Source organism: Ailuropoda melanoleuca, chromosome 4, assembly GCF_002007445.2.
Source record: "Ailuropoda melanoleuca isolate Jingjing chromosome 4, ASM200744v2, whole genome shotgun sequence".
Lineage (NCBI taxonomy): Eukaryota > Metazoa > Chordata > Mammalia > Carnivora > Ursidae > Ailuropoda > Ailuropoda melanoleuca.
The window spans coordinates 14,278,178-14,302,552 of record NC_048221.1 but is presented as its reverse complement, the minus strand read 5'-3'; the positions used below and the strand labels follow the sequence as shown (position 1 = coordinate 14,302,552).

General features: G+C 57.9%; 1 protein-coding gene across 7 annotated transcripts in view; it reads left to right on the top strand.

Annotated features, from left to right (window-relative positions):
• Nucleotides 1–12,847, top strand: part of PBX4 (PBX homeobox 4) — a 34,918-nt gene extending 22,071 nt beyond the window's left edge. For 3 of the 7 annotated variants that reach the window (XM_034658146.1, XM_034658145.1, XM_019797690.2), the window contains 5 exons: nucleotides 5,376–5,623; nucleotides 5,902–6,092; nucleotides 6,563–6,698; nucleotides 9,512–9,668; nucleotides 9,872–12,847. In XM_034658146.1, the coding sequence (XP_034514037.1) occupies nucleotides 5,376–5,623; nucleotides 5,902–6,092; nucleotides 6,563–6,698; nucleotides 9,512–9,668; nucleotides 9,872–10,179 (1,040 nt within the window). In that variant the 3' untranslated portion in view covers nucleotides 10,180–12,847. The remainder of the gene's footprint in view (nucleotides 1–5,375; nucleotides 5,624–5,901; nucleotides 6,093–6,562; nucleotides 6,699–9,511; nucleotides 9,669–9,871) is intronic. The other 4 variants (XM_034658147.1, XM_034658144.1, XM_019797700.2 and 1 more) reach the window with 4 other exon arrangements.
• Nucleotides 12,848–24,375: the final 11,528 nt, after the last annotated feature.

Genomic DNA, 24,375 nt, shown 5'->3' with positions numbered 1-24,375 from the left:
CAGAGGCCCCATTCCTGCCAACATGTAGTGGCAGGAGACCCCAGTCTCCGCTGCTCCCTGGGGTCGGCAGCAGCCACTTGTCACCCCAAAGCCCCAGCTTATGCCCAGCACTTAGCCCTCAGCAAGGGAAGAAAACACATCACAAGGTTTCTGGAAGCAGTAAGTGCCCAAGCTTTTCTTCCTAATGATTATTCTCACCCATGACTGCAAAGACACTGGTGCTGTCACTGCCAGACTGGTGCTGCGGGCAGATGGATGTGGGGTCTGGTGTGACCAGATGAGGGCGACTGTGGGCACTCAGCATGTTCTCAAGACTCCAGGCCTCTAGACCCTAACCCTGCGGTCCCAACAGCAGGCTTGGCCTTTCTTTTGTCCAAAGGCTCCTAGGAAAGCAGTTTGGTTGCCACCTGTCCCTTGACTTCAGCGCATCGTTCTATTCCGAGTTCTCTCATCTTCATCCATCCAGACAGTGGGTGGTGGAGACCCCTCTGTGCAGGAGAGGGGGGCAGGCTTCAGGGGGCCTAGGGCCCTGCCCATTGAGGGCTGCAGGGAGGAAGGGAGGTCAGTGTTTTGCTGAGTCCTGCACCCTGGCAGGCTCCAGGTCAGGCCTGTCCCGTATCATCCCATCCCAACAGGTGCTCAGGGTGGCTCCATCCACAGCTGGGAGCTGCAGCCAGAGGGGTGACACATTCACAGCCATGTGGTCAGGCCAGTTGGGGGTGTCTGAGGCTCAACTAATGGGTTCAACTCATGGGTTAGACTTCCTCCCATGGGGGTCTGGGCTCCGGAGATGGCTCTGGGCCCTGTAGATGGCTCTGCCCAGCCTCCCACCTTGGCACGGGAGGGACCTGGAACACGGTCTTGTTGCCAAGCAAGAGCGCTCCTGAGTGGGCGAAGGAATAAGCAAGCAGAGTGGGGAGAGTCAGGGTGAAGGAGGCTTCCCCTCTGAGCCTTCCGTCTCCCCCAGTGGCCATGTCTTTGTTCTATTAAGAAGAGAAACATAAAAGCAACTTGGGATCATGTTCCTGCTTTAATCTGCTTGGGGGGTCCTAAACAACAGACATTTATTTTCTCACAGTTCTGGAGGCTAGAAGTCCAAGATCAAGGTGCTGGCTGATTCAGTTCCTAGTGAAGGCCATTCCAGCCTTGCAGACAGCCACCTTCTTGCCTTGCCCTCACACGGATCTTGGGCGAATGGGAGAGTTCTCTTCCTCTTCTTGGAAGGCGGCAGTCCTAGGATGAGGCCCCACCCTTACAACCTCGTTCCATCTTAATCACCTCCTCAGAAGACTTGTCTCCAGAGACAGTCACAGGAGTTCGGGCTGCAATGGGTGAACCAGGGGGACACAGTTCAGTCCATAACAGTGCCGTATTATTTCTTTAAAAAACAAACATAATGTGTTGATATTCACAATTTTCTTTCATTGTTTGATTTACCATGGTTTTCATCGCCTTCAGTAAATTAGGAACAGAAGGAACTCTGGCTGTTGGCCCCGGGGTGGGGGTTTTGGGGGCTTTATTTTAGATCCTACCTCCTCCTCTAAGTGCCTCGAGCAGACAGTGTCCCTGAGCTGAGCTCCTGGTCCCCGAGGCCTCCCAGTCTCCAGTTGAGGGCCCCTGAGGGTGCCGAGGAGCTCGTCTGAGATGCTCTGGAACAGCCTACCGGAAATGAGCTTGTTGTAATTGGTGGTAATGAGTATCTAATGACCATAATTAGGCCAGTTACGGTGCCTGGGAGGACAGGGGCTTGGTGCTGAGGGAGAGACAGAGCTGCGCTGCAGGGCGTTGGCGTAGGGCAAAGCGCACTTAGCAAGCCGGTGAAGTGACATCCAAACACGTGTGCTCTGCGCAGTCACATCCGCAGCTACAGTTGGTGGTGACCAAAGCTTGGGGTCACTTTTTAAGTTTTGCTTTTACTCATATACACATTTGCAAAAATGTCCAGTTGTAAAGAATAAAGCTTGTAGGGGGTGATTGTTTACCATAACAGCACCTCAAGGCATCCGCATGGCTAACACCATGGGCCCTGGGGTATGACAAGCATGTTGTCTCATTCATGGACATCCGGATGGTTTCAGTTTTTCAAAATTATGAACAGTGGAGGTAGTGTGTGTCCTGTAAATATGGCATCTATACGTGTCAATGTTCCTGTAGGACAAATTCTCGGAACGATAATTTGGAGATCAAAGGATATGCACTTTTTCATTGTTAATCAGCATTTCAAAACTCGCCTCCGAAAAGGGCTGCACCCGTACATGCCTATAGAGAGATATGAGAAAAGGCTCAGGTATACTCTGTGATTTGAGAATCTTCATTTGAGAAAGGCAAGTTCCATGTGTTTTTTGATGTATTTTTAAAAATCTTCAACACTCGGTATGGTACGCAGCTTGTGATGGGCTCCTAGGTACCCGCTGTTGGATAAAGAACACAAGAAAGACGGCCACACAGCCTGTAGCAGCCCAGAGTTACACACACACGCGTGGCACACTCAGACACACTTACCCTCACGTGCTCCCACACCTCTGCGTGCACATGCATGCCTTCACTAAGCCTCGTGTTCCAGCCCTGACCGCTCCTTTCCCTAGTTCAACTGAAGCCATAATGGAAGGTGAGGAGGGAGCCTCTCTGCCCCCGGGCGTCAGAGCTTGCTGGGGGCCCTCTGGGGAGCAGCTGGGTCCTGTGCGTCCCTCTTGGCCCGCTCCTGATCCCCCTCCTGGACCATAGGCACTCAGGGGACAGCTGGGGAATAAACTTGATACAGGCGTGCAGTGTCTGCTGTGCTGTCAAAGGGCTGTGTGCACGGCCCAGCAGAGGGAAAGTTCTTGAAGGTGAGTTTGGAAAGATGTCAGGCAAGTCCCTGAGTGCCAGGTGTCAGGTTCTAGGTTTTATCGGAGAGTGCCAGGGAATTGTTGAAGTCTTTGAACAAGACTGGAGTGATGAACACAGTGTTGGAAGGTAGTCAGCTTGCAGGTGTGCAGGATGGATAGGACGGAGAGAGGGATTTCCTCCACATGTCATGGAGGGCAGAGGAGGGGTGAGAGCAGCAGGACCCAGGAGTGGCATTAAGGGAGAGGATGGATGGTGAGTTGATTGAGGAGGTAGGATCAATAGGATTTGAACACAGAGGGACCTGAGCAGGAGGACATCCATTATCTACTCTGGGCGAAGAGAGATCAGGGGGGCCGGGGCCTGTACCAAGACCAGGTGGTGGAGGTTAACTCTAGAGCAGGCTTAGGGCCCGTCCAGGAGCCCCCAGCCGCTTAGCTGCAGTGGGTGTCCGCAAGGACCAGATGGGGGGCATGTGCAGCCCCAGGAGCCCCGTCGTGGTGGAGCACAGGAACTAAGATTCACTTCTGGTGCCCTTGAAGATCCCGTAAGGTTGTGAGAGATTGGATCTCCACAGTGGAAGGCTGTGGGGCGCTGGTGGAGGGACCCTCTCCCTCAGCTCTTTCAAAAAGCGCGTCCCTGCGACCCAGCGGGACTGAGTCCCCACCCGTGAGGAAAATTCCTGCAAGGATAGCTTTTGAGCTCCTTCAGTTTTCACAGGTAAATTTGTGACAGAAAAGGTCAATCCTTTATGCAGGGAACAGGAAAGGGACAAGTGATAGTAAATATCTCTGATAGAGCTCCACTTCTTTTTTTTAATTTGAGCACTTAAATCTGTTAGTAGGTGATAGTATTAAAGGAGCCTGTTCCCAAGAAGTCACTTTAAACTTTGTTTTTCTGGGAAGTCAGAATTAGATGGACATTATCACCTCCTTCCCCATTCCCTGCCTCCCTCCCCGCAGGGACACCCCTCTCCGTGGTCGTCCACCTGTTTCTTTCTCTGTAGCCACGGACACTTCTTCACTGAAGAAGCAAACAAAATTCAGATCCTGCAAGACCACCTTCCTCGGCCCCAAGCCTCACTCTGCAGCCCCTGCAGCAGCCTTTCCCTCCCTGCACTACCTGGCTCCCACGGTCCCCTGGAGCTTTCTAGTCAGCTTCTACCCCACCAGACCCTGCAGCTGCTTATGCAGAGGTTAACGGCGGTCTTCTAATGACTAAGCCCTCACGCTTCACCCCCGTGATTACTAATGGTTTTTCCTTGACCTACCTGATCATTCTTTCCATCTCCTCCTTTGCCTGTCCCTTATGTTGGTTTTCCAGCATTCAGGGGCCACAGCCTCCTTCTCATCAGTATACCTGCGGGCACAGGTGGATACGTACAGATGTCCCAAACACACCACATGCAGATGACACGTGACTATCTGTCTCCCGTCCAAACTGGTCCGTCTATCCCCAACTCCCAGTAAGCAGCCACCTTGCATCTGTGATTGGCCGGGTCAGCCTTTTCACCTGCCACTCTGCACACTGGGGAGAATCTGGTGCCATCTGTGGCGCTGCCCACTTGAACTTGGGAGTTGCCCTGGCCTCTTTCTCTCACACCCATATCCGGTGGCCAGGGATCCTGAGGACTCTCCCTCTGGCTGCCCTGCAGTTGCCCTGTGTCCATCTGGACAGTGGCAGCTCTCCCCACTGCCTCTCTTGCCCATCCAGCCCTGCCCCAAGAAGGTCCCCCCTCTCAGCCCAGCTGAGGCCCAGCCTCCAAGTTTTAGAGCCAAATGTCTTGTTTCTCTGTTTTTTTTTTTTTAAAGATTTTATTTATTTATTCTACAGAGATAGAGACAGCCAGCGAGAGAGGGAACACAAGCAGGGGGAGTGGGAGAGGAAGAAGCAGGCTCATAGCGGAGGAGCCTGATGTGGGGCTCGATCCCATAACGCCGGGATCACGCCCTGAGCCGAAGGCAGACGCTTAACCGCTGTGCCACCCAGGCGCCCCCCTGTTTCTCTGTTTAAAATCTTTAAGTGGATTAGTTCGTCTTTTCTGGTACTTTACGTCAGGCTTTTCCTCTCTGATTTTATAGCAACGGTTTCCCTCCCTGACACACATCTCACAACAGAGGCACACCAACACAGCCCTGCGCTGACACCAGGCTGCCGTTCATGTTCATGTCCACGCCTGTGCTGGTGTAAGCATCTGCAAATGTGCCCTCCTCTCCCTTCTGGACGCATGGTTCAGGGCTTCGGGCTTCTCCAGTGCCGGGTGCCTCCCCAAACCTGCCCCGTCCAGGCCTCTCATGGGGGCCCAGATGTAGGCTCTGAGTTCCACCTGCATGGCTACGTGGAACCGTGGCTTGGGTGCACTCCCTGGACTGCACTCCTATGTGGCACCCGGGCCACTGTCAAAGTGGGTAACTCGGCGTCTCTTACTGGCTGAAAGGAAGCCTTCCTTTCCCCTCAGGGGTTCAGATAGGATGCCAGAGCTAATAACCTGTTGTGGTTGTTTTCGCTCAGACAGCGGACACTGATTCAGTCCCGTCTCTCCTGTCTAGTGTTAAGCATCCATGGCATTCAAGAAGAAGGTCCCCCCAATGCTCAGCTCATGAGACTGGATAACATGCTGCTGGCCGAGGGTGTATCCAGGCCGGAGAGGCGAGGAAGAGGAGGATCGGCGGCAGCGGCCAACACAGCAACACCAGGTGGCTGTCCAAATGACAATAGCCTTGAGCACTCTGACTACAGGGCCAAGCTGTCCCAGATCCGACAGATTTACCACTCTGAGCTAGAGAAATATGAACAGGTGATCTTTCTGCATGGAAGAGTTTCTATCATGTGAATGCGCATTTGTCAAAGCAAAACATGGAACGCTAACCACCTTTCTTTTGTGGCACAGACCAGGGAGTACATGCACTTGGTCTCACGGCAGAGGTGGCCAATTTTGCTGGAAACCCTTTGCATTCACTTCTCAGTAGCCGGCCTGTGTGGGAGCTGCAAGGGGTGGCAGGTGGCTGGTCCTGCGTGGAGCCCCGAGCCAGCCTGCTGGGTAGTCACAGGCTGGCACGTGTGTCCCCACCCCAGGCCTGCCATGAGTTCACCACACACGTCACCAACCTTCTCCGGGAGCAGAGCAGGATGAGGCCCGTCTCGCCCAAGGAGATCGAGCGCATGGTGGGTGTCATCCACGGCAAGTTCAATGCCATCCAGATGCAGCTGAAGCAGAGCACCTGCGAGGCTGTGATGACCCTGCGTTCACGGTTCCTCGATGCCAGGTCAGGCCCTACACACTACCCATGACCCCAGGGTTGGCTCTTAAGGAGAAGAACCGAATTGCAGCTGGCTTGGGTTTAAGTTCTAGGGGCCTCCCAGCCTGTCCCGGGGCTCCGGCTGTGGCCGGGGGTGCGGCCTTCACACAGCCTCTTGGGAGGCAATCAGAAGTGCTGACCTTGGGGCGCCTGGGTGGCTCAGTGGGTTAAGCATCTGCTTTCGGCTCAGGTCATGATCTCGGGGTCCTGGGACCGAGCCCCGTGTCGGGCTCTCTGCTCAGCGAGGAGTCTTGCTTCTCTCTCTCCCTCTCCCTCTGCTCCTCCCCCTGTTCATGCTCGTGCGCTTTCTCTCTCTCTCTCTCTCAAATAAATAAAATCTTAAAAAAAATAAGTGCTGACCTCTAGGAAATCACAGACGGACACGAGCGTCCCTAATGGCCAGGGTGCGCACTGGCTGAGGCTGTCCGTCTTTGCAGGCGTAAGCGGCGCAACTTCAGCAAGCAGGCCACGGAAGTGCTGAATGAGTATTTTTACTCCCATCTGAGCAACCCTTACCCCAGCGAAGAAGCCAAAGAAGAGCTGGCCAGGAGGGGCGGCATCACAGTCTCCCAGGTGATGGGCCTCCCCGCACGTAGGAGGGGGAGCAGGTCCTGTCCAGGGAGGAGGACCCGCAGGGAAGTTCATTAACTGTGTGGAGCACACGGGCGGAGTGTGAGGTCCCTGAGGCACCCTCGGGACCAAGTACCACGCTTGCATCACAGGGAGGTTGTGTGCTGCGTAAGAGAGGAGAGCGTGTGTTAGCACAGGAGAAGGAAAACAACTTGGAGCAAAATGAGGACTTAAAATGATAGCTCAGCCCTCATGCCAGGGTACCAGTTCAGCTGTACTGGGAGAAGTTCGGATGCGTGCGTGCTTGATTGTTTCTCCAGTGGTCCAGGGTGTGTGGCCAGGGTGGTACAATGTCGGGCAACATCTGCTCCACATGGGGTGTGGGGGTACAGGTTGGAGACGGGACATGGACAGCCCTGAGAGGCCCTGGTCGTCTGGACCTCTAGTGTCCTCAGTGGAATGGGGGGCAAGGGAGGGGGAGCTGAGGGGAGAACCCAAGAAACATCTCGGAAGGTTTTAAAGTGCGAACGGTGAGTACAGGCGGCTCACGAGGCAGGATCAGGCCGCACCGCCGCGGCAGCGCCCCCAAGCGCCTGGCCGCAGGGCTGACTGTGCTGGTGCTCGCGCGCGGATCACCACCACCCGCTCGGGGGCAGCCCTCTCCGCCAGCCGTGCACTTGAAGGGGCTGAGTTTCCAGCCCAGTCTGGCTGCCTCCAGAGCCTGTGCCCTCAGCCAGAACCCTCTACCCTGGCCCCGGCCAAGTCCAGCTGCGACGTCGTGACGGGGTCCACAGGCAGCAGAACCTGGCAGGTGTCCCAGTCACATCTGACGTCCCTCCTCTGGAACTGCTCTGGCGTCCTCAGCACCAAGGCCGGAGCTGAAGCAAGGGGCACGCCTCTGGAGCTCCGAGGCCCCCAAGAAGCGTGAGGCTCAGCAGCTGGTTTGCCACCTCGTGCAGCTGTCTGAAGAACAGCCCGATTTGTTTCAGGCTCTGGCGCCTCTGGAAAGCAGATGGGTGTTGGGTCTAGACTTCATCTGAGGGGAGGGTCAGTTGCCAACAAATGTTTGAAAAGCACTAGCCACGTTCCAGTGACTCCCCCTCTGTGGTCGGGCCCTAAGACCCCACCCCCACCCCCACCGACCACCAGTGGAATTCTGGGCAGGGAGCCCCTCCCCACTGTGGCAGGTCCACCAGGCCTCAGGATAACATCAGGTGACTGACAGTGGCAGGGGGACTCTGAATTTGGGGTGAAGATGTGCAAGCTGTGAGGTTCATCTAAGGAGAAGGCAATGGGGGCACCCTTAGGGCAAGGGGTGTCGCAAATGAGACCACAGACGTTTTGGAGATAGAATCGAATCAGCTGCAGCTGTAGGCGGAGGAGGTCCGACGGAGAAAGGGGAAGGGGTGCTGAGGGGAGAAGGGCGGGGACTGGGCAGGGGCGGCTGGGTGCTCCAGGCCGTACCAGCCAAGATGATATCTGAGAGCCTGGGCCACACCTGCACGTGCTTGAGGTGCCTGTGTTAGGGTGCTCCCCGTGGAGAGGGCGGACACAGGCCCAGGACCAGCTCTCCCCCAGCCCCTGGGTCCCCCATCTGCCCAGAACAGGGCCAGCCTCCCCTCCTCGCCCACACAGGAGGCTTGCTGTCTGCCTCCCTAAAAGGCCAGTTGAGTTAACATGGAAAACTGCTTGCTGCCATTCCTCTGCTAACTCCATTCCACAAAGACGTTCCAGCACATTCCTTGTAGGTAGAAGGAGCCAAGTGCTGCTTTGGCTGCCCTCACACCCGGAGGCAGGCGGGAGGAGACACTGCGTGAGGGGCAGGGAGCGCACACACGGCTTTTTCTTCTCATGGCTAACATGGAGAGGATAATGTGGAGCACTTGGGTAGAGAAAAGGTCATCAAAACCCTGGCACTTCTTAATTCTGCTCGTTAAACCACACATATTTCACTGCAGGGCCCCAGGCCTTACTTTGGGATATTGAAGTGTTTCCAGTCATGCCCTGCTCTGTAGGAAGGTGCTGGTCCAGGGGCTCACTGATTCTGCCCCCAGGGGAAATTTTCATTGCACAACCCTTGGGTGGGGGGCTGCTGGCATCTGGCGGGTGGAGGCCAGGAGTGCTGCTCAGCACCCACGGCACCCAGGACAGCCCGCGGCAGAGAACGACCCGGCGAGAAGCCCTGGCCTGGTCCCGGTGCAGGTTTGGAGTCCTGGGGCTCCTGCACCTGCCGAGCCTGCTGGCTTGTAGGCTAGCTGTGACTGCGGTTGTCCCCAGTTGCTCCGAGGACGCGATGGGCGCTTAGCTCAGGGCTTGGCTCCTCCCCACTGCCCTGTCAGTTTGTCATTCTTTGGGAAGTTGTGGATCCGATGTGGTCTTTCCTTAGACTGAATTCCCAGGAGTGGGGTTACAGGGCCCCCGGGGATGCATGGCTCCCTGGCTCTCACTTTCCCTAAAGAACAATCCAGAATTTAGTCTGGTCCTGCCCCTGCAGAGAGCGGATGCTCAGCTCTCCACGCGTCACACATGCTCTTTCCTTCCAGCTCCTTCCCGCCCCCGTTCCAGCAGCACCTGGTAGGACAGGCCGGCTTGGGGTGACCTCCACCCACTGTGGCCATTTCCCTAGGTCCACGGTTCAGTCAGCGCCGGCTTCTCGGTCCCGGCCTCTCGCCCGGCCGCAGGGCTGCGTGTTGCCACTCAGAGATGTTCCTCCTGGGCAGTGGGAGCACCGGCACCTCAGAGAGCCCACCATATGTTCACGTTATCTCATTACTGGGTCAGCTTTTCCAGCGACTTCTTTCTCTGTGTGTCCACAGGTCTCCAACTGGTTCGGCAACAAAAGAATCAGATATAAAAAGAACATGGGGAAGTTTCAAGAAGAGGCTACCATTTATACAACTAAAATGACAGTTGACACCACCAAAGTCGGGGGCCTGGGGAGCCAAGCTAGTTGCCCATCAACACCCAGCTCTGGTGAGTGAGGCTGCCCAGCCCAAGGACCGTCCTTCACGCATGGCCGCTGAGCTGCCCCGGAAAGGGCTGCAGGAGACCTTCTCTATGGAGCCGAGGCTGGTGGGAGCCACGTTCCTGGCTGAGGGGCTGGTAGATCCCACCTGAGGAGGCTCTCTAACTTTTGGAGCTGGAACACTTGTCCTGACACCTTCCACCCCTTCTAGGTTCCTCTGGTCCCTTCCCGCTGACCAGTGCCCGGGACACGCTTATCACCCTGCAGACACTGGCCTCTCTCCGCCCCGCCCCTGCGGGAGGCAGCTTGTGGTCTCGAGTGAGTCTCAGGGCACAATCCGAGGATGCCCTTGGGGTCCCTGACTCAGTGTTGGGGCAGAGACACAGAGCCCAGGTGGGTGGTGGGTCCTGGGAATGCGCCATCTTGCCGGCCACCTCTCAGCTTCCACAAGGCTCCCTCAGAGGTCCCAGCAATGGGGAAGGGCCCACTGGGTACTTGGTCCGTTGTCTTGATGACTGACAGGTTGGCCGAGCGGCCTCAGGGGCACGGCTCTGTGAGGCCCACCTTGCAAAGACCTGTGCCCCTCCCTCCCAGTCCCAGGACTCAACGACTCACCGTAGCTGCCGAGTGGTGGGCCCGAGGCGAGGGCTGTGGCTCTTGAGAAGGAGCCCTCGTTCCCAGCGGGCCTCTCTACCTGAGAGGGTGGGAGGGGACATGCAGACAAGGCCCTGACCATTGGAACATGGAGCCCTACTAGGCTCAGACCCTCCACCACATCAGGGCCTTGGCCTTGTGAGCCTGCTGTCCCCCTACCCAGGGCCTAGCTGGACCAGAGTGAAGATGCATTTTGGTGACTGGGAAGAAAACAAGCCAGGGATCACGGGCATCTCAGACATGCCCTCTGGAACTTTCTTTCTCAGAGGGTTTGGCAGTGTGTTGGGCTAGCCAGGACTGGGGGGACCCCATCCCTCTCATCACCCCTGGGGCCACCCCAGCGTCCCTCTGTCTGTCACGAGGGCCCGGCCCACACGAGGGTCATCCCGAAGAGGCCGTGCAGGCGCAGCTGTGATGTGTCCGTGCGGGTGCAAGGCTGTGTGGCATCCGGCGAGGCCTTCGCCCACCTTTTCCTTCACACAAGCGTACCCTACAGGGCCAGTTGACCCCCACCAATTTACCCACAGCCCCCAGCTGGTGCAGGAAAGGGACGCCTCCCGGTGCCATTTGGCGGGACCTGGCTCAGGTGATGCGAGTCCCGTCGCCATGGGAACCCCACAGCCCAGAATGAGCACCCAGGCCGAGCCAGGCAGCCTGGCCTCATCTTGCTCTGTGCTTTCCTGGGGCTCAGGGCCTCAGGAAGGGCAGGTGTGAGTATGCGCGTGGGGAGCTGATAGACCAGGTCCATCCTTACCCTAGAGCCAGCCCCAGGAGATGTGGAGCTGCCTAAATCCCGAGGTGGCTTCCCTGGACCATGAGGCAGGATCCTGTCTACCCCACAGAGGAAGCGGGAACATCCCCGGTCTGGTGTGGACACCCTGCCTGTGCTGAGGGGCACAGGTGCTCTCAAGAGAGCCGTCCCCAAGGGCTGAGGCCGCCCAGCCCGAAGCTATTGCCTCCACCCTGTGACCCGAGGGATGTCTGGGCTGCCCTGTGGCTGCCAGTCACACCCCTGGACCCTAGCCTGTCACCCCTCAGTGCTGTGGATGGACCCCTCCCTCAGCAGTCATGGCCTCCTTCCCAGAGCACAGGTCTGTGGGAGTCCATCGCGGGCAGGGTGTCCCCCTGAGGCCGATACTCGTCCCAGCCACTCCCTGACGGGTGGGCCGGGCACCCCTGGATCATGGGATAAGGCGACCCCCTCAGGAAGCCCACAGTCTGTCCATCCATTCACCCGACATGAGCCGCTGAAGCGCAGGGGCCATGGGAGCACCGGGGACACGTGGCCAGGAGAGAGCTGAGGCGGGGAGGGGCGACGGGCAGGGGCAAGGGGCAGGGTCTTTGGCCTGGTGGGGTCAGAGGAGGTAGAGGGCGCAGGAGGAGGGCTCAGCCTGTAAGGGAAAATGCTAGAGAGAGGAAGGGGAGGAGGAACTTGCGTGGTCGCCTGCCCACTCAGGAGGGGCCTAGGGAGTTCTCAGGGTCACATGCAGGGTGTGACATCTGCCCAATGGGAGCAGGTAGCTCGGACAGAAGCCACCGCCCGGAGCGCGTGTTGGGGAGGGGAAGGGCCCTGCTCTCATGGGCTGCAGACAGGCCTCACCACAGAGCAGACCGTCCTCAAGGAGCCATTTTCAGTGGTGTTTTCCATTACGGTGGGGTGGGGGGTGGTGGGTCCTGTGGAGAAACATCCAAAGGCTGAGTGTACCCGCTGCTGTCCCTGCACCGCAGACAGAGCCCCCCGCGCCGGGGAGCCGTGCCCTGATGGCTGCCCAGCCCGACCAGCATCCAGCCGGGTGTCTCAGCCCTTCCGGCTCACTGCATCTGGCTGTGGTTATTCAGGGGCTGTCATCAGCTCCAGGCCCGACTGGGTCTGCGTCCCGCTCAGAATGTGGAGAAGCCTCGGCTGCACCGCAGGGCCACATCAGTCCTCGACCAGAGCCCTGTCAGGTGGCCAGCGGAGGCTCCTTCCTGTCAGGGAAGCGTGTCCACATCAGGGGTCAGGGGGCGAGGCTGGCTGTGACCCAGTGGCACCCCTCAGTCCCTCCACTGGCTCCTGGCTCCTCTTCTGGGTTCTTTTTGAGGGATGTGGGGGCCAGACGGGCCATCCGGGGCCTTCTGATGCTCAGTCTCTGTCTTTCCAGGCCCGGGGCAGCTGGCAGGGAGCCGCCCCCCCAGTGTCCACCGCTTCACCTGCTGGAGACCCCAGTGGCATCAACTCAGATGCATCTAATTAAGTTTTAGGGACGAGCAGAAAAGCCAACTGTGTGGCCCGCCGCGGTTCGTGGGCACTCGGGTCTCTAGTGCGCGTGCAGCTGATTACCTCTAACACCCAGAACCACCACAGGCCGCGAGCGCCATCCCTTGCTTGCTGGCTGGGATCTGAAACAGGCTGAGACGCTGCTCATTTTCTCAATTCAGTTTGGTTTTTTAATAGTGATTTTATGCTAAGACTATGAATTGTTTCTTCTAGGACTTGTCACAAATTCTCCCATTAAAATTTTGGACTTATTTTCACATCGATGTGGTTCGCACCAGATTTGTTCCCGGCAATGGCAGTGAGGGTGCGGGCCGGAGTGGCGAGGTGTTGGCATCGTGGTTCTGTCGGCGGCTGTGTCCCTTCGTGCACCGGCTCACCGGACACTGCCTTCCCCACTCTCTTCTCGGCTCGTTCCATATTCTCTTGATTCCCACCTGCTGTCAGCTCCAAACTTCCCTGGGGATTGGGTTTGTATTTTTTTCTGTTAGTCTGAGTTCTACGATTCTCCGTCAACATCCTGGCCAGGAGTTTCCTCCAGTGAATGAAGCGCCAAGGCAGGAGCCCTCTGGCCTCGGTCCAGAACATTTGGCTGGTTCTCATTTTGCGGCTGTGAGCCCACAATGCCACTCGGCTTGGTGTCTCTGTCCCTGGCTGCGTCTGCTCAGGTGCCAGCTCGGGCCCCCTGCACTGGCTGCTGTGGGCATTCCTCCTCTCAAGGCTCGATTTGGGTTTTCTATCGTTTGTGGCTGGAAGGTGGCCGCTGACTCCCTCCCCTGCCCGAGGTGCCTGCCCTCGGGTCGCGCTGGCCTGCCTCCTGGCTCCCTGACAGACGGGGGCTCTGCTCTAGTGAATGACAGTCCAGAGGAAACAAGAGAATTAACATGACCAGAAGTCTGGGGGTGGGCTCAGGGCCAGCCTCTGGGAGAAGGTGACTTTTCCCCTTTCTTTTCCTTCCTTCCTCTTTCCTTCCTCCTTCCTTTCTTTCTTTTTTCTTTCTTTCTTTTTTTCCTTCTTTATTTTTCTTTCTCTCTCTCTCTTTCTGAGAGAGAGCACAAGTAGGTGGGGAGGGTCAGAGGGAGAAGCAGACTCCCTGCTGAGCAGGGAGCCCAAAGCGGCCTCAATCCCAGGACCCCAGGATCATGACCTAAGCCAAAGGCAGATGCTTAACCCACTGAGCCACCCAGGCGTCCCCCCCCCTTCTTTTTAAAAACTGTGGTAAAACACACATAACATAGAATTTGCCATTTTAGCCATTTTAAGTGAAGAATCCAGTGGCATGGATTACATTCACAATGTGATTGTGAAATCACCACCTCTCTCTACTTCCAGAACATTTCCTTCACCCCAGAGGATACCCCGTTCCCATGAGCAGTCACTCCCCACCCCCCTCCTCCAGCCCCTGGCAGCCACCCATCTGCTTTCGGTGTCTATGGACTTGCCCGTTCTGAACGTTTCCTATCCGTGGGATCCTACCTTTTGTGATTGGCTTCTCTCACTCAGCGACACGTGTGCAAGGTTCATCACGTTGTGGCGTGTGTCGGGGCTTCATTCCGCTATATGACAATAGCCCACCGGAGAAAGTAGCTTTGAGAGGAGACCTGTGGGAGGTGAGCCGGGAGCGTGCGGCCCCGGGGGGGGGGGGGGGGGGGGGGGGGGCCGCCCGGGGGGGGGGGGGGGCTGGGCAGCGCCCACACAGGTGGGAGGGACCAGAACGCGACAGTGGGCGCCGGGTGGGCTCAGGTCTTCACAGGCCTCCCAGCTGCTGAGCAGAGAGCCGACTGAAGGGGGGGTGGTGGTCAGCGGGTCCTGTGATCACCCGGGCGGTGGGTGGGCAAATGCACGCAGGGCCGGGCGGGGTCGTACCTGACTCGCCCTTGAGTGGGAGTGGGGTGGCCTGAGCCACAGGGAGACTAGATAGGATGCTACGGAGGGAAGGTAGCTCAGCTCTGCACCGTCAGGTCTGGGGTGTCTGTCAGTGGGTTCTGTTAGTTGTGTTCGGGAGAGAGAAACGTGGAAGTCCGGGCAGGAGAGGATGTCATGGAGGACAGAAGGCTAGCCTTCAGACGCAGGAGCTCCATTAGCATGGGGCAGTGGCGTCCAGGCGGCGCAGCGTGGGCTCAGTGCGGCGATGGGACCACCCGCTGCTTCAAGAGGGAATCAGAGACGGGGCACAATGCGGTGCGGAGGAGATTCTCCGCAAAGAAATAGGCGTCGACTGGCGCGGCCCAGGGGGCGCAGGAGACCTGCCACGGCTCGCCTCCGCTCACGCGCGCCCTCTCGTGGCCATGGCGCGAATTCGGACCGTGCTTCTCTGGGCCACAGGCCTGGAGCTGGGTCTTTTGGGGGATTTTTAATTTCAAGGAATACCTTAGCTCAAATTCTGCACATATCTCACTGTATTAACATTTTCTATTGCACTATTCAAAAACGCGAGGGGGCGCCGGAGTTGCGCAGTTGTTTGAGCCCCCCGACTCGTGTTCTCAACTCAGGTCTTGATCTCAGGGTCCTGAGGTCGAACCTCAAATCAGGCTCCCTGCTCAGCGCAGAGGCGGCTTGAGTTTCTCTCTCCCTCTCCCTCTGCCCCTCCCGATAGTGCTCTCTTTTAATCAATCTTTTAAAAAAAACAGCCTAAAATGTGGCCGCACAACAATAATTGAGCATAAATCTTACAAGAGTGCAGAGGAATCACCCGACATCCCCGAGCTGGCCCCACAAGCGGAATGGGTGCTGATGGCGTCTCCAAGCAACAGATGGGGATGCTGGGGCTCGGCGACTTTGTGACCCGCACCCCTGTGGCCCCAATTAGATACCGGCGGAGCCCGGCCTGTGATCCCGAAGGCAGTACTCCTGGGATTGCTCATCCATGCAGCCACTCAAGAGGGCAATTTTCTAGAATCTATGAATATTAAAAATGCACACACCTTTCTCCTCATCAATATCTCTTCTAAGAATTCTCTACAGATATACGTCTGCAAGGACACAAATATATGTGTAGGAGAAACGCAAAATGAGTGCACTTCTCGCCACATTTTTTTGTAACTGCAAAATATTGGAAACAACTGTCTGTCAATTGGAGACTGTTTAAATCAAGGGTTCTTCAGCCTTGCAGTGGAATACTATAAAACTGTTAAAAAGGCAGAAGTGACTTTTCCTCCATGATGCATTAGTGTGAAGAGTAGGGAGAGTGACAATTTCTGTACATTTTTGAAATGGGGTGGGAGGAGACTTTAATCCAAGTATCTCTGGAAGGAGACACAGGTCACACCGTGGCCTCTAGGGAGGGAACCAGGGAGCTGGGGGTTGGCACAGAAGGCAGTCTCTTGTTTCTCCTTATACCCTTTGGCAGTTTGCATTTAAGAAATTCCAAAGAGGCTGATGTAAGGACAGGGCTTGGAGCCCTTGAAACTCTGACCACTCTTCTCAGCCAGTCCTGCTCATTAGCATCCCACCAACCTGGGGGTTTGGTGGTGCATGCATGATCAGGGGTTTCACCTGAGAGGGGACCCATCAGGAAAGGGAAATGGAGGCCACAGCACAGAGAGGAGATGAGGGTGGGGGTCTCAGAGGTCCAGCCGCTGTGTCCCGCCACCGACCACCAGGGGTCATTGTGGCTCCCAGGCCCTGCAGAGAGCACAGAGCTGGGGGCCTGGAGGCAGGCCTCTCCCAAGGCTGTGCTGTCCAAGGGCTGATCCACGTAAAGGGCCGGGCTCAGAGCAAGGAATGGGACCTAGTTATAGTAGTCACTATAACTACTATTGTTACTCAACTTGTCTCTTCTGGCAATTCGTCTCTGTGAAGCGGGAATAGGAAGTAGGGCTCAGTAGGAATCCTGTGAGCACATCAGTGCAAAGCACTGACGACGATGTCCACGTAGGGGGCGCTCTCAGAAGGTCTGGGCTATTTTGTCCCCATTTCACTGACTGGGACACTGAGAAAGGCACAGAGGAGGCCGCTGGTCTGACCGAGATCGGCCTGGCTGCGAGCGCCAGGACAAACTGGAGGGTGGACTTCTTCCACCCCTCTGCCCGTTCTCCCTGCGGCCGCCAGAGGGCGATCTTACAACGTGAATCGGATCCAGGCCTATTCACTTACCTGGCCGGGTTTCCCTTCCCTCTCAGAATCCAATTCCCCCTCCATCTTGCCCCCAAGGCCCAACAAGGTCCGTTTTTGACGTTATCTCTCCATTCGCCAACCTCCTCACTACCCCTCCCATAATGCCTTCCCACCGCAGGGCCTTTGCACTGAGCGCCTACCAAAGCATGCTCTCTTCTTTGCACTGAGCGCCTGGCTACCTGCTCTACCGCTCCCTGAGACTCTTTCTTCTGCTCCCAGCCCACTCCCTCAGCCCTTCTTCCCAGGCCTGACCGCTCAGAGTCCCTGACTCCCTACTGACTCCTCCCCAGGGGAGCCAGCGTCCTGGGACTTCAGCCTAGCGAGGGGCAGCTGAGATGTTGGGGGCGTTGTCCTGCCTTGCACCTCATGCTCTTCTGGGGTAGAGATGGGGCAATTCCAGCAGTTGCGGGGGTCCCCCCAATTATCCTGAAATCACACAGTGAGTGAACTGTGTGTCCCTAGAGACAAGACTGCCCCTCTCGACCTTATGCCTGCCCGGTCGATGGGGAAGTCCTGCGAGGGCTGCGAGGTGAGGAGAACTGGGGTCTGTGGGGGGGGGAGGTCTCCGACTTCACTCACCTCACGTTGGTCCTTGGTCGAAGTTTCCCGCAGCTTCTGGTTTAATTCCTTGATCTCTCCTGGACCAGGGCAGAGTCAGCTGACCCGGCGGGCACTTGGTCTCTGTCCTTCTAGACCCCGCACCCCTTGATGACCCACCCCCTCTCAGGGACCTTGGTTGGTGTCTCCCCATTCCTGACCCTGACTCTGGCCCCTGTCCGCAGTCCCGGGTTCATCTTCCATCTGGGGTGTTGGGCCCGCCCCCAGATCCTGGCCCCGCCCCCTTCTCGCCTTGAAGCTCCGCCCCTCGCGCGTGCTGCTCCTGGCCCCAGGCCTTCTCCACCTCCAAGAAAGCCTTAAGGGTCACCTGGGACAGAGGGGAGGGCCAGAGACGGGCTCTGGTGGCTGCTGCCCTGGGCCTTGGAACCCCTCCCCAGGCCCTAGGGTTAGAGGGGCCCCGGTCCAAACCTCTTTCAGGTTTCCCTCCATCCCTCCCTGCACCCGTCTCCCACCTCCAAGAATGGCCACAACCTCCCCAGGGCCACTAAGGGTGTGATCCTTGAATTAGGGAGTTAGAGGCCCCCCACATGGGAATTTGGAGGATCCCCATGCCCAAGCCCTAGTTGAAATTTCCAGATTCCCTAGGCCAGTCCATGGGAAGATTTAGAGGGCTCCCCCTGTCCAGGTTGCAGAGGGATGTCCAGACCCAAATTAGGTGGGCAGTGGCAGTTTCAAGGTCCCCACATGCAGTTTCAAGATGGCAAGTCCAGAGCCTGATGAAGGCCCATACCCAAACCCTAGTAAAGACTTCTGTGCCCCTAACACTCCAGGAGGTGTTTCAAGACCCTCGCACCAGAGCCCCAGAGGAAGTCTGGAGGCCCTCAGACACTGGTGGGGAAATTGAGGCCCTGATTTAGGTGCTTTGGGGAGTTTTAACTTCCCCCCACTCAACATCACTGCCAAGCTCTGGGGGTTGCAGTAGCTGAGGGAGGGGAGCCGGGGCTGCCTGGGACACCACAGCTCAAATCCCTGCCCCTCCCCTGCATGTTACTGAGGGTGATAATGCAGTTAGTGAGCACCTACTGCATGCCAGCTTGCGTTCACTAAGACCTGAAGAAGCAGAGACCCTTGGTTGTCGGGCCAACAGCTCTTCAACTGAGGGAAACTGAGTCTGTGAGGTTGACTAGGGACAGAGCCTAGGGTTGACCCAAGAGGCCAGGTTTTATGTTCAGGGGTCTCTATGGTAACTCAGCAAGCGTTCACCCAGAGCCCCCAACCCCACTGAGAGGGACCATGGGAGTCATGGAGGGTGTGTGAGCAGCTGAGTGACTGGAGCCTCTGGAAAGCTGGACACACTCAGGCCCACCAGCTCCCCCTTTGGCCTCCAGGGGATGCCCCAGCCCAAAAGACAAGGTTGCCCAGGCCCCTATCTTGGTGCCAGTAGGAAACAGGCTTCCATTTCCAGTATCTGCCCCTGTGACCCCAGATGACACCAAGTTAATTGTCTGAGCCTCAGCTTCCCCATCTGTAAAGTGGGGCAATAACAGGAACAGCCTCACTGGGAGGAGTCAGTGAAGAGATGTAAGTAAAGTGCTTTAGCATCCAGTAGGCGCTCAATGGATGTGTGGGGCCTTCTGCCCAGCCCGTGTGGCTTGGGACAGGTGGACAAGCAGTTAGCACTGAAGCAGGGCACAGGGTAAGGAGCACATTTTGGGGAGAGACACTCGGGTCCCCTTGGGATACACTGAACCCAAAGAGCCTGGGGGTCATCCAGAGGCCCAGAAGGGGTTGGACCCCCAGAGGGGTGTAGGTGCAGGGCGCTCAGGCTGCCTGGCCTCCCCTCTTCCTGTGAGAAATCTGCCCACTTATAGGCTCTTGGCTGCCGGACACAGTAGCCACAAAGGGGTGAACTCGCCATTGTCAGGGTCACGCAAACAGACAAGGGGTCTGGACAAGGAGGTCAACCCAAGAGGCCTGACTCTTCCAGGACCCCCTCGGAGGCAGGTCACAGCCTGATGACACGAGACAGAGGGTGGCACCAGCCAGCAGCTGGATTGCTCAGACGACAGGTTCCAAAGAGCTAGAAAATGAACATTCCTCGGCTCTGGGCGCCAGGCAGGCCACTCCTGCTTGGTGAAATGTAAGCTGGGCCTGGCCCCGTGGACTGCGTGTTTTTCCAGTGGCTTCTTCAGCCACAGCCTGACCACAACCTAGATTCCGTTGGGTCGGCCATTTCCAAGTGTTTGTGTTCGGCTGGGCCAGACGGCAGGCGGGGGCCAAGGCCAGGGGCCCAGGCCTCCCAGAAGGGAGGAGAAGCACCCTCGGGCCTCTAGTTGGACGTGCTCTGCCTGAAAGCCCCCGTTAAAGGCTCTCAGCCACCAAATGACAAGGTATGGGGGATAAGCCTATTGAAGGATCCCAGGGGGCGCTTGTGTGCAAACACATGACCTCTGGCAAAACAGGCTCCATTGAGCCCCACTGCTCTGTTCTTTAAACTTTAGGGTTAGCTTGGGACCAGGTCAGCGGCCAGTTTCAGGTAGGAGGCCGGGGTTGTGTGTATCCGCCTCCCCGTAGAACCCTGGGTGAAGTACTTTTCTCTTTCAACCTTCATTTCCTGAGCTTTAAAATGGGGCTAATAATGGAAACCTTTAAGGCTTGTTAACGGGATTCAAGCCAACAGCGGGTGCTTCACAAGCCTGAGGTCACTTCTATCCCTCCTGGTTGGATTTGACTCTGCCTCCCCCACCTGACTGAAGAGCTCCCCGAGGTTGTGGGCTGGATCCTCAGGAAGAGGTGGTGAACTGGGGTTTGTCTGACTGTGTCATTCCCCTGCTTAAAATCCTCATGGACAAAAAGTAAACTCTAAAACCGGCATTCAAGAACTTTGGACATCTGATTTGGGATTGGCAAACTCCTATTCACCCATCAAAGCCCATATCAACCGCTCTCTCTCCCCCAGAAAACCTTCCCTGGGCCCTCCTCTTGGTTTTCCCAGCCCCTGGCCCTCCTGCTGGTCCACACCTGACCCCACAGGCTGGGACATCTGTACCTGGCTTAGCCTCACGCCACAATGGTGCTCTGTGAGGCCAGTCCAGGGGCTGAGTCTATGCATGAGGGAGCCTGTGCGTATCCACAGGTCTACACGTGGACTCACATGGGAGCACGTGTGCACAGCTGTGTGTGTGTGTGTGTGTGTGTGTGTGTGTGTGTGTATGTGTGTGTGCGTCTGTGTCTACGTCTCTGTGCTGGGCCCCAGGATAAGCAGCCAGGCCAGCTGCCCCCAGACCACCTGGGACATCAGCGTCTTTACGAGGCAGGGGGAGTGGGCTGAGCAGGGCCCATTTATGAGGGAGCCCGGCTTGGCTGGAAGCTCGCTGCTCCACCGACGTACAACCAGAAAGAACTGGAGGTATGAGCCGCCAGCCTCGGCCTCCACCACGCTGGCACTGTGCTGTGAGCCCCACCGTGAAAGTTCAAGCTTCTTCTGGGGCAAGAGGGGAGGCTGGGGCCCGGGAAAGGGCTGAGTCCTGAGTGGGAGCCCCCCTCCCACGCCTTGATGGAGGCCCCGCCAGGCAGCCTTCGAGGACATACCTGAGGTTTGGCAGCTCTCAGCCCGCCGCCCCCGGGGCTGAGTCAGCAGGAAGGGATTCAGGACTTCCCAGGAAAAGCAGCTGGGACCCTGAAGCCCCCCGGCTCCCAGTCCCCGGCCCGCGCCCTCTCCAGGGCTGCAAAAGAGCAGGAGGTGCCACGGGTTCCCGGCTGTGGCCCAGGGTGCTTGGGGGGACTGAACTGTGGGCGATCGTGAGGGCTTACAGTCGGCCCTGCCTCGGGCGGTCCAGGTGTCTGGGGGTCAGAGCACCCCCGAGTGCAGGGGGATGCGGGGAGACGGTGGGGCTGTTGGTGCTACACGGCCACACGCACTGTCACGTGACCCTGGGGCGTGGGCATGCATGTCAGAGGGGCGCTAGCTGTCGGGGGTGGGACAGCGCTGTGCCCGGCTGGGGTCTCCGGCACACTGGGCGAGTCTGGCCACATGCGCTTTGCGGGGTTGGTGACTGCACGCAAGGCTGTAATCGAGAGTGACAGCATCACCCAAATGGGTGACAAGAAGGTGTCCCTGGTGGTGTGGGAGGGTGTGTCTGGGAAGGACAGGGACAGGGTGTGACGAGGACAGTGTGACCTGGGAACAGAGGATGTGGGAGGCTGGCTCCATGGTGCTGCCCGGCGGCTGTGACCCTGGGGAGGGCAGCCTCTGTTTCCTTGCATGCGAGCCAGACTGTTAGTGTCTGTGGCTCCCCTTCTGCCTGGGGTCTCCTGCCTCCTGCCTGCCTAGGACACACACCCCCTCCCCCGCAGTTGGAGGGCTCAGGCAGCAGGACAGCCGCGTTCACCTGGGCTGCTCTCTCTCTGCCTCCATTTCCACCATCCCCCGCCCCTGCCCTGACTGAAGCCAGGTCTCCCCGCCAGGCTGGCTCCAGTCTTTGGGGTCTGAGACCGGGATGTACCCAACTCTGAGGGCTGATGAGAGAGACAGACGGGGCCGGGGAAGTGGTGGGTGGCCGCGCCAGGTCCACGAGGCCTCGTCGGAGAAGCCAGCAGTGTTCAGCCAGGACAGGAGTCAGCCGGAGGGGAGGGGGCGCCAGCCTGCAGGGTTTGGACCCCACAAGGGCTGCCACGTGGGGAGAGGCAGACCACAGTTCCATAAAGGAAACACTTTCCAACAAGCTGAATCCCACATGGGCTCCAGAGGAGTCTTTGTTATGAGAAATTGTGTAAACTTCCTCCACTCCAGCACCTTCCATGGCTCGCCATCACCTGCCAGAGTAGCTCAGGCTTCTCGCTCAGCGTTCAAGGCTCCGTTCATCTCCCTGCACGCTTCCCTTCTGATTGCTCTCCATGTCCCTCCTCCCACCTTCACAGACACATTTCTAGCTGCCTGGAACGCCCTTCCTGCCTTGCCTCTGGGGGAACTCCTATACATCCTTCAAGACCCAGCACCTATGTCCCCTTCTCTGGGAAACACTGCCCGTTCCCCCCAGCCCACAGTGTCCCTGTTTGCTTTGTGACTGTGGGCAAGTCCCTTCAGCTGTGAAACGGGGGTTGTGTGTGTGAAAATTACCCTCCCCACAAGCCTATTTTGAACCCCAAGACATTAAATGCACATTAAATACCCTCAGAGTGAGTCAGGCCTTGGGGCAGCAGAGTGGGCTTGCATCCAGTCAGTGCTTAATGTGTGCTCATGATTCTCTTCCTCTTCCTGGATTCTGTGGTTTTAAGACTCTTGTTTTAAGCATTGTTCCAAGATTTTTCTCCCACTCACGGTGCTAGGAATTTTAAGAACCCCTGGTTCTAAAATTATAAAAGTCTAAAATGCCGTGGGCGGGAATGAGGGCCTCCTTGTGCCCTGAGCTGACCCCAGGGGTGGCTGGAGCCAGGGTCTCTGGGGAGGGGGAGAGCCTCATGCCCCCCACACTCTCCCCAGGCTGAGGGGGTGTGGTCTGGCAGCTCCTGTTTGGGGGGAGAGCAATGGATTTACCAGGAGGTGGATGGCCAACGTTCCAGGAGGGAGGGGGCTGGACTCCTGGCTCTGCTGGAATGGGGTCACAAGGCAGCAGCAAGCGGCATGGGGCTGTCAGCTCAGGCTGACGTCCTCTTTGTCTTGGAGACTCAGGTTCCTCATCTGGAAATCGGAATTAAGTGCTGCCTCTTACAAAGTGTCTGCAGGGGTGAGAGGAGCTGAGGCTGCCGTCCCTGCCCTGTGCCAAGCACTCGCTTTGGCTGTGCCCTCCGCCTGGAATGCCCTCCCTGATCCACTTCCCTCCGGGAGCCCCTCGTCCTCCTGGCCCAGCCGCAGCGTCCGGGGAGGGGGCTTCAGGAGGATGCCCATCCGCCCCTGCCCAGCCCTGGGGAAGGGAGGCCAGCTGCCCGCCCCAAACCCGGCTGCCCCCGGCCTGGCAGCAGCCACAGCCCCAACCCTCTCTCAATGAAAGGTATTTGGCCGTGGAGACTGACACCTCATCTCTCTCAGCCTGGAAGCCAGCTTCACCCGCCGGCTGCAGGGGGAGGCCCCCTAGCTCTTGCTACTCCCCAGGACCCCACCGGACAGCCTGAAGCAGGGCTTTGGGTCAGGTAAGCCCAGAGCCCAGGTTACCTTGGGCAAGGACCGGCCCCTCTGAGCCGGGCCCTCCCTGTCAGCTAGGGGTGTAGACACAGTAAGTTCTGGGTAAAGGCACATGCCCCCTGGCTCCCCAGGGGCCTCACGGCATCTCTGTACCCCTGTCCATTTTAGCCTATCCGGGGAGAGGCTAGGGTGCCGGCAACGAGGCCCTTCCAAACCTCGACTCCAGCGGGGTCCTGAGGCCCACCCTCAGAGCCTGGGGCCGAGGCCTGTGGGTTTGTTAGATTCTCAGCCACCCTCTAGGCCCGCAAGGCCATCCCCGGGGCAGGGGAAGATTGTTCCCACGAAGGGACTGGCCTGAGCAAAGGCATGAGCGCTGGAGAGGTTGGCAGTTGTCAGACCGAGAGTTCTGTAGAAGGGACAAGAGCCAGATGACCGTGTGGGCAGAGTGCTGCCCCCACAGGTGTATTGGGGTCAGTGTGGGAGCCCATCTGCCCACCAAGGCCAGGCACTCTCCAGGCCCTGGATGCTGGCACAGAGCTCACACCTCCAAATGCTGGACGGGTAGATGGTGGGGTGGACGGGAAGGGTGGGGGCAGCAAGTGGGTGACCAGACAGGCAGGTGCCGGTAGGGGAAATGGGTGGGTTGGTGTGCAGAGGGCCCGAGCATGCCCTGGGTTAAGGGAATGCCCCGCACCCCCACTCTCTGTCACCCCATCCCTGGGGCGATGAACAAGGCACAATGCCCCGCATCCCAGATCTCCTGGGGCCAAGGGAGTCTCATGCATGTGCCGGAGGGGAGCTGCTGGGTGGTCCAGGGAGCCCTGCTCCTGCCAGGATTCACCCCAGAGCATGGGCAGCCCTTTGTCTCTCCTTTTGGGGGCTCAGTTTCTCTGTCTGGAAAGTGCCTGCGCCAATGGGGTGCCAGGAGGGCTCGCACACACGGAGCAGCGCACACACAGTGCCAGCAAGTGATGTTCTGCCGCCTCCAGACTGAGTCCTGCTGAGGTAGAGG